The 9,422-nt window shown below is 45.7% G+C and overlaps 1 protein-coding gene across 1 annotated transcript; it reads right to left on the bottom strand.

Moving 5' to 3' along the window:
- Nucleotides 1-31: 31 nt before the first annotated feature.
- On the bottom strand, nt 32-9,395 carry ACP2 (acid phosphatase 2, lysosomal). Its single transcript, XM_030239697.2, has 11 exons — nt 9,225-9,395; nt 9,045-9,140; nt 8,882-8,968; nt 6,314-6,466; nt 5,877-5,975; nt 5,638-5,727; nt 3,254-3,386; nt 3,090-3,178; nt 2,378-2,484; nt 1,986-2,161; nt 32-1,903 (listed from the first exon to the last, which is right to left on the bottom strand). The coding sequence occupies exons 1-11, from the start codon at nt 9,318-9,320 to the stop codon at nt 1,767-1,769; spliced, it is 1,263 nt and encodes a 420-aa protein (XP_030095557.1). The 5' UTR covers nt 9,321-9,395; the 3' UTR covers nt 32-1,766.
- Nucleotides 9,396-9,422: the final 27 nt, after the last annotated feature.

Raw genomic sequence — 9,422 nt, 5'->3', positions numbered from 1 at the left:
CCCTGTGAACTCCTAGAGAAGAGGAGTAGAGTTCAGTGAGAAATTGATTTTAATAATGAAATGTATTGGAACAAGTACAGAAAGTCATTCACAGTCAAAATGTCTAAATCATCATAAAAACCTTTTCTGTGTATGTGCAAAATTTGGTGCCTTTAAAAATAACAGGTCTGGTCCTCTTAAATGCACTTTCTATTACCTCTTTCTTGTGCCTGTTTTCACAGGGAGTAGTTTTTTCTTTTTGACTGTCTTGCTGTGCAGGAGACCTAGTCTGTATCTTCAGAGGACAAAAAGGTGAGGAAGATGCTGAGAACAGCAAGCTGCTTCTGCTGATTTAGGGTTCCCATACTGGCAGATGCTGATTACGGTGTGGAGAAAAGTCCCCATGGTACTCCTTAGGGGGAACAAAAGGAAATGTTTGTAACCTAAGAACTGGCTTCTACATCCAAGAGGGGAAGGGAACTGCACCAGAAAGGGAAGTAAAAGTAGGAAGTGAATGTACAGTTTCACCACGTGAAGAGCCTGTGCTTCTGGTGCCTGCTGTAGTCTCTCACTTTCTGCCAGCAGGTAGTGAGCACTTGGTGTGAAGGTCTCTGCAGCAGCTGCAGTGTGCAGAGAGGCCAGGCTGGAGAAAGAACCACACTTTGGACAAAATGCCCAAGTGTGTCCAATAAAGGAATCCACAGTCACCTGCCAACTCTGATCCTTAATGTTTGTTGTGCATCCAGTAGGGAAGAAAAACTATTGAACTTGGCATTTAATCTAGTCTTAGGTAAACAGCTCTGCTACATCTCTTAATCACAGCATAAAAACATTCTGCTAGTAAAGCATATTCCTTGGGCTAAAATCTGGACTACCTGGAGTACTGGATACTCCCTTTAATAGGCCCTTGAAGTTCAGATGTGGGAAGTAAAATTTAAACTTGGGATCTTTAGACAGAAACCAAATTTCTTATCTCGAGGGACTTTCCTTTCTAGAGCCAACATTGCACAAGAAATTGAGTGTGGGTATGCTTCGGTCACAGGAATTGCTCTCTCTTATGAGAGAGCTTTTTTGGGTTTACTCTGATTCTACTCTGAGGCAAATCCTAGGATTGATTGAAAACTGCTAGGTTTTCAGGCTTGTCCTGATTTCAGTACAGTCCTCTCTTGACCCACAATGTGAAGAGGGGAAAAAACCCAGTTGCCAGCAGTAACTACTTGACAGCAACCTCAAGAAACACTTTACATTTTTCCCACCATCTGCAGCAGTTCCCTCTGCATGGACAGTAGATGAGTCTTGGTGCACTGTTGGTGAGCTGCATCCCCAGCTCAAGTCCAGCCTTTATATCATCAGCAGCCCTATGGTGTGAGGGAAAAGCACTCAAAGTGGGTTGACCCCGAAGAGAAATGCAACTGAATGTGGCAGCTGCTGCAGGCCCAAGCTTCTCTGCCACAGTCATGGTGAGTGGTAATGTTTACAGTCACTTGAAAGGAGGAAAACTTGAAACTGGCCATGTTGGGAATCCCAGACTGGGTAAACTGTATGAGGACCAGAGCACCACACAGTATATTGGCTTCAAAGTTAAGGTGTCCTTTCCTTAGAGTAGCTCAGTTCTTTTTCTCATTTCTAAAGGATGTCACCTTTAGAAAGTATCCAGAAATCAAGTCCAGTTCTGTTCTTGGAAGTAAAGGCCAAAAGAGAAGAATGCTGAATAACTGAAGGTGCCCAATCATCCTTAGGGGCAACACAGCTCCTTCCTACTGCCTGGGAAGGAGTTGAAGCAACTGTCAGGCCTGCTCTTCTCCTTCATTGGAAACGTGCCGATAGCCAGGGGGCTGAGACTGTATGCGAAAGAGTACAGTCAGGAGGAGAATAATGAGGAGAAGGAGAATGGATCCACACACAGCCAAACCCACAAAGAGTTCTGTAACGGAGAAAAGGAGTGGTCAGCATGGTATCATCCAAACTTTTCCCTTCTGCCACACTCTGGTCAAGCCTAGGCTCACCTGTGTCATGCATGCTGCTTGATACCTTGCATTCTTGTTCCCAATCCTGGGGAATAACAGGATCTGTGAGTTCCAAGAATCTTTGTAATGGGCATTTATGCTGACAGCCAGGGATTGTCAGTGGGAAGGGTTCCTTCCCACTCTCATTCCGGTAAAACATCTCCACAGAGAAGTTACTGAAAACAAAACAGAGCAAGGTGGTTTTTTTCCTCTAGTTGAAGTCATCCCTTCCCAAAAACTAAGTGTGCACACCCTTTCCTTTATTCTGGTGATAAGTTTTCCTCATGAGTCTTCCACTAGGAGCAAGATTGGATGCCCCAGGAGTGGAGCCTAGCCTAGGTGTCTAACTCTCGAGGTGAAATCACAGCAGACATCTTTACTGCAGCCCTCACCCATCATCCTCTTGGTACAGTTCAAATAAATGACATGAGGCGTATGGTGCTTGAATCTTGTTGTAGACATCTAGAGCCATCTGCAGTGCCACAAGTGTGGTGTCATGCTGAGAAAGAGGGAAAAAAACCAAATCAGTCACCCTTAGGGATGTGGCAAGGCAGCTCAGACCATACCACTAATGGACAAGGCAGTGCCGAGGGGACGTCACCTTTGTAAACTTCCATCTGGAAAATGAGAGAGGAACTCTACTGCTAGAACAGTGGTCTGTGATGGTGCCAGAGAAGGGGAGGAAGTGAAACAGCCATAAATATACTGCACTGTTTTTCTGAGAATTAATCTCTAGAGAGCAATTTGTCTCCCCTTTCCAGGCAGTAGGCTGCTGGAAAGGGGAGACAACTGTACCAACACTTCTGAAACATCGTATTTGAGTGGCATCAACCCATCTAGCAAATAAATAGTGGCTCCCTAAAGTCTGCCAGTCTTGTTCATTAGCCTGAGCTAACCGGAATAAGGACACATTGGGAATTTTCTTCAGGGATCCCAGAACAATGATGCCAGATATTGTATCTCCCACCCAGTCAGAGGCAAAGATGCATGTCCTGATCACTGCACGGGCTGTAGGGAAGCTAGAAAGGGTTAAAACTACCACCAAACCCCAATCCCCTGTAGGCAGGAGGAGGTGGCTAAAAGCCAGCCCCAGCTCTAACTTACCGCTGAATAGGCTAGTAGTTTTAGGTTCTGATGGGCAGAAGCATTTGCTGCTTTGGTTAGATTTTTCCTTATGTGATCCAGCAGGACCCCTGAGGAAAGGGAACAGCTGGTAAGAGGCAAAAGCCAGAAAGAGCAGCACAAGGGTCCCTCCCTGGTAAACTCACCGCCTTGCAGACGAGCTTTTTCTACCCTGTTGCGGATCCCAAACAGAAATTCAAAACCAAAGTCTTTTAGTTCCTTCAACTGAGTCATGACTTCTGGAGTCACCCATCCAGGCAAATCCATTTTGTGTGCTTGCTAGAAAGAGAAACAGAATATTCATGTGCAGGTAGCACAGGTCACAGATTAAACAGAGAAGGGGAGGATGTCTGGAGACCTGCCCATACTGCTGCTACTTCCTACGTTATTTTAAATATGCAATATGACCCTTTCCTATTTGTGCTTCTGATCTCACACTGCTATGCTGGATGAAAGAATATATGTGGGTTTTGATGTTGTTCCAGAAAATAGTAATGAGAAGAATAAAGATTGCAACTTAGGAGCTACATTTCTGTGAAAGCACAGCTGGAATGCAAGGTTATGTTGTAATTGATACAATAATCCCAGGGCATTAACTTTACATGTGGCTAATTCTGCCCTGCAGATGGCATGCGGTCAAAGAAAAAAAAAACAGGTAAGCGAGTGAACACAAACTCAGGGTTTCTGGTGTACCTGCACCTGTTTCCCTGGAGGCTCTGAGGACCACTGAAAGACACCAGACAAAGTTAGCAAGTGCTCTGTAGACAGAGCAGTGGGATGCACCGCTGACAAAGCCATGTACTCAAACCCATGAGCCTGAGAACTGGGAACCAAGAGAAGAACTTGCTTTGCAGCCAACCACTACATGAAAGGATTAGTTATAATGGCAGACAAACAGCAGTTGTGGTTTCCCAGCATTACTGAGAACAATTTTCTTTGCCACATCCCATTAGACTTCCGGAAGTTGAGGCTGAATATCCTTAAGGGCCCATTCTGTCTGAGTGGTTCAGAGAAATTCCATCAGCAGCTTAGATATATAGTTAGTTCTTCATTAATTTACAAAGAGAATAGCTGGTAAGTTCAGCTATTTCTTGGACTTTTTTATTGTCTCCATCCAGATAGCAGAATGACTCTGCTGGCTCAGGTGAGAAAAACAGTCCTCCTCAGGGCACTTCTTGCATGACTTATTAAAAAGGAGGAAGACCAAAGAAGCTGAAGAGACCAATCAGCCTGAGGGTACAGTTCTGAGTGTGAAACACTCTTTCCTTAACAACATTCTGGTCTTGCTTTGGGACTGTGGGCTGTTCTCCAAGTTCTTGTGGATTATAGTGGTTGTCAGCTGGCCTTCCAGGCCCAATCTGCAAGCTTATTAAGTGACTCTTGAAAATGAAGAAGATCTGAAATTCTTGATCTCTCTGACCAAAGGATATGTTTTTAGCAATAGAACTTGATTCACTGTGATTGTTACAAGACAATAATGAAATGAGGTTTGTGATACAAAGGGCAGATTCACATAGTACAATGCAGCTTTGGACTGGAATATTCTCAGCCTGTAGCAACCCAAGCTGCTGCTTTACATAGAAAAGTGCAATTCCCTGCTCATTTATCTTTTACACCCCCAAAATAGTGCACACCACTGTATACCAGTGCCAGCAAGCAAAGCAGTCTTGCACACTCAGAATTAGTCTGACACAGTGTCAAAATGTTTTGGTTGTGTCCATAATTCAACAATTCACTAGTCTGACATGAAAGATCACACTGTACAGTTATACACCCAGAAACTTCTGTGTAACAACTTTATGTATCCTGGATATGTGACCTTTAGTTTAGCATTACCACAGCACAGCTAACCCAATTTCTGATTTTGTTTAAATCTTCATGAGATGTGCTTTCAACAGAAATCAACTCAAATACAGAGTTTGGTGCCCCCATCCCAAATGGTAAAGGGTAACATCTGTCTCTAGAGTCTTTCTCTGACAAAGGAAAATATGCCACAAACAGATGTGAGTGAACCCCACTTAGGATAGCATTATTTTCTTTTAGATATGGCATTATCATAAGCACAGAAAGAAAGGTGATTGATTTAAAGAACCAGAGAGGTAGAGGTAGCACCAGGAGTAGTCCTAATTAAGGTCCTAACTTAAATAATAAATTTAATGTTTCTTCAGTTTGCAGAGATCTCATTTCTACCATAGTGGACTTAGTCTTATCCACAGACAATCTAAAGATTTCAGATTGCAGTCATTTTCTTGTGACTTTCAAGAGATACATATTGTGCAGGTGGGACTTTTTCTGACTCTGACATGATATATATCTGAGCTACAAAGTGGGAGGTTATAGGGTGCAAAAATAGGTAATTCTTGGCACATGCCTCTACTGAGTGGGAACTGTTATTATTCTGAAATTAGAACATTACTTCTAATTGTAGGGTGAAAAGTTGTTTCATGGGATTTTGTAAAATAATTGCCACCAAATCCAGTGAATCCTAAAGACCAGATTCCAGTGGGTGTAAGATGATGGCCAGACTTACTTCACAGAACAGTGTGTCATACACACTCCATATACTCTCGAGAGAAATATCCCGGATCCCAGTCTCCTTTGCCACCATTGCCAGGAATTGCTGTAGGTTGGAGAAAAGAGAAAGGTCTTCAATTTTCTAATCTCGTATTATATGCACTTGTATCCCTTCCCTTTTCTCAGAGCTCTGATTATACGAAGGTGATAACGACAAGCCTAGAACCACCTTATCTCATGTAAACAATCACTTACCCAATTCTCTTTGGTCTTATTTATGTATTCTGCTGAGTGCCGTGTTTCAGTCTGTAGCTGTTCATACCGTGGACAAGGGGTCAAAGGGAACTTCAGTAGCTGGGCAGAGACAAGAGCAGCTAGGTCACCAAGAATGCTGGAGTACAGGATTTGCAGTAAACATGCACAACTGTAATGAAACGCTGACTGCATCTGTAAACAGCCTCAAGTACTGCCTGCTGACCTACTCCCACTCATGTGTGGTCTGCTCAGGTGTTGCACCTGACATGTTGAGTGAACCCAGCCCCTCAATTCTCTCATCTTTTTCTGAAAATACAAAAACCTCTGCAAGGTAGGTCCCTAGAGAAGTTCAAGACAATCTGAATCAAGACTATAGTGAATATTTTTGGACACTACACTACTTGAGTAGTCAATACCTGTCTTTGAGATGAACTTACCCTTTCGTCCGACTCAGGGACTGTGTGCACAGGGATAGGCTGCCAGGAAATGTTAGGGTTGAACATCTCTTGTCCTTCTGGGGGATAGAGGCCTGCCAGATTGGCCTCTGCGCTCATCAGTGTCCGATCACAGTCTGTGCTGCGGATGAAGATCTGCCAGGACAGGGACAGTGCACCATTACTAACGCTCCTGCAAGTGGTGATGCTCAGGCACAGGATGATGCACTGCCAAGTGCCCTGCAGCTGCTCACGGACAACAGGGGAACAGGAGTCAGAGGGACTGAGCCTGCTGATGTTGGCCTGCACAAAACTGTAAGGACACACACAAAGATAATCTGCAGTCTAATACTGGAGCTGTCTGGTCTGGATCAATGGGATACCCAGGTGCAGTGTGCAGAGGTTAGAGATAGAAAGGAGCCTGAGTCTGGGGAAGGATCAGAGAAGAGGAAGACAAAGATGCAGAAAACTATGGGTACAGATAGGAAATGTGCTATATTTGCAGAGCAGGACTGAGGCAAACTCCTGCATTCTGCTGTCAGTTCTAGGAATGACTGACTGTGCTCAGGAAAAGAAATGGCTTATTCAAACATCAGTTTTTCCATTTGAGAAAAAAAGACAAGAGTGATCTGACTAACAGGAGAGTAAACAAAAACAGGGAGGGCTGGGATTTTATCTGATCATTGTGGACTCTTGGGATTAATGGGCCAAGAGTTAACCATTCTAGAGCTCAGAAGAGAGAGTTCTGAGCCAGAAAAAAGGAGAAATGAGAAAAATACAGCAATGTTCAGAAGGTCAACATGGCAAAAGTATTCTGTATTTTGCAAAAGTATTTAGTATTCTGGTATCTGTGTACTGAAAACAGTTAAGGGGAAACTAGAGAAACCAGTGATAAAACAAGAGGACCAACAGGAAATCATACAAGAATGTCCCAGGAAACAGCATGTTTGAGCCAAAACAAGAACAAAAAGCCTGAAGAATGAAATATAATGTAAAGATAGTGATTTTTTTAAGTGTTAGGACAGAAACATAAAATAGAAATACTCTGTATAATCTCTCTCATGTGAAGTGTACTTCAGAAACTTTACAGTCACAAGGAAAAAACTTTACTGTCCCAATTAGTCTTTTCTCTGACATCAGTGTTTGCCTACTTTTACCTCTTAACAGTGGCTTGGAAAAACTGACCCTGTACTCTTTAGACAGGTTTGCTTTTATCCTTTGTAAACTCTAAAGAAATGAGATATTTTAAAAGATAAGGACCTAATTCTAGAAGTATCATAAAAACCCCAGGCAATTAAGCCCTGAGCGTACATGCTTTCTTCAGCACCTTTTGCCAGGCTCCAGCTTGTCGCTGAGTCAGGTGACAGACAGTCATATGGTGGCACCCAGAGGCAACACTTCTTACAAGGGAGGTTGCTCAACTTGAGCAAGGGTTCAGGCTTGGTTAGCAGAACAGCTTTTGTTTGCACATCTTGGTTTGTTTTTCTTTCTCAAGCAAGAGAAGGAAAAGAGTTCTAACTCGCAAAAGGTGTATAAGAGTGAAGTATGTTTGGAAAGGAAATACCAAGGATAGTTAAAGGATCTGTGTTTGAGCCAATGCTGGAAGTTTTGTTGATGAAGTAAATGTCAAAGAAGGGATGAAATCTGAACTGTGACAAGCTGGGTTCTTACTGGGAAGCCCTAGAAGGGGAGAAACAAAGAAAAGTGTATGGGGATTCTTAGTTTGCCCCCTCAGTACAATCAGCTTAATTGAACTCAGATAAAATAACTGAAGTGGTGCAGAGCTTGTAGTGGGACAAGGGCCCTTGGCTGCCTGCTGTCCATCTGAACCAGTCTCTCACCTGTTCATGTTTCAATTGACTCAGTACTAGTTGATTATTAGCAGAGGTACTTGGGGGAATTTTTTATTTCCTTACTTTTTTTAATCTTTTATAACTTTGTCTATGCTTAGTACATGGTTCCACGAGGGCTCTGTGACTTTTTCCAAAAGAAACCTACCAGTTCTTGAAGAACTATTATAAAGTGTGAGGACATCCTAATGAGAGAGAGGGGAATGAATAGCTTTGGGCAACTGTCAATACTTTACAGTTGAAAGGAAATGAGAGGGTCATTGCTGGCCAGTAACTACTACTAATATCTACAGGCTCTGGTAAGATTGTACCTCAATTGCACTGGGGAGGGCAGGGTCAACACGGGCTGCATTCTTGTGAGCTATTGTAACAGGAAAAAAAATAATCTCATAAGCTCGAGTAAGAAACAAATACCAGCTACAACAAACATTGCTGTTTAGTTCCCTGGACTTCAGAGTGGGTGGCTTCAATAGTCTCACAACTCTGGCTGCATTTGCCTTCGTAACCCGCGGCCAGACTCAGCACAGAGCCTGCGCTTGGGCCCTTCTTCTTCTTCTTGCAGTGGGAACGGGCTAAGGAACGAAAGTACTTGGAGACGAGTGCCGGCGCCGGCGTTTCGCTTCCCAAAAGAGCCACCCTCAGCCCTAGCCCGCGCGGCGGCCCGGGCCCACTGTGGGGCGGCCAAGCGCGCCGCTCCCCGAGCCGGAGGGCTGGCACTGACCTCCTGCCGCCGGTACGTGTCGCTGAGGAAGTCGCGGTAGCGCCGCCGCAGGGCCTGGCCCAGCTCCCACTGCTGCCGCATCCCCACCTGCAACGGCACCGGGCGTCACCGGAGGTCCGGACGCCGGCCCGGCTCCCGCCGCCCGCCCCGCCTCGCACCGCACCTGCGTGAGCTGCCCGAATCCCTGGGGCCAGGCGCTCTCCTGGTACGGGTCCCGCGGGAAGGCCTTGATGGGCGAGCGGTCTCCGTGCCGGTACACCTGCGGGCGGCACCGCGTCACCCCGGGCCGGCCCGGCCATCCCGGGCCGACCCGGCTCCCCCCGCGTCCCCCTGTCCCCCTCACCAGCGTCACGAAGCGGAGGCTGCGGGCTCGGGCGGGCGGCGGCTGCAGGCACAGCGCCAGGAGCAGCAGGACGGCACCGCCCCACCCGCCCGCCATGGCGCTCGCACACCGCCCGGAACCGAGCGCCGCCGGCCGCCGGCCCGCGCGGACGGCGTTTAGCAGCGCACAGCCCCGGCCGTGCTCCCGGCGCTCCGCCCA

Source organism: Serinus canaria, chromosome 5 (assembly GCF_022539315.1).
Source record: "Serinus canaria isolate serCan28SL12 chromosome 5, serCan2020, whole genome shotgun sequence".
Lineage (NCBI taxonomy): Eukaryota > Metazoa > Chordata > Aves > Passeriformes > Fringillidae > Serinus > Serinus canaria.
This window is presented reverse-complemented; position numbering and strand designations above follow the sequence as displayed.

Bases quoted from the DNA above. Each gene is read 5' to 3' on its own strand.
- ACP2 (XM_030239697.2), bottom strand. From the start codon at position 9,320: ATGGCGGGCGGGTGGGGCGGTGCCGTCCTGCTGCTCCTGGCGCTGTGC. The intron at 6,467-8,881 runs GTCAGTGCCAGC...CTGTCCTGGCAG, and splicing joins ACACGTACCGGCGGCAGGAG to ATCTTCATCCGCAGCACAGA. The intron at 2,162-2,377 runs GTGAGGGCTGCA...TTTTGTTTTCAG, and splicing joins CTGTACCAAGAGGATGATGG to TAACTTCTCTGTGGAGATGT.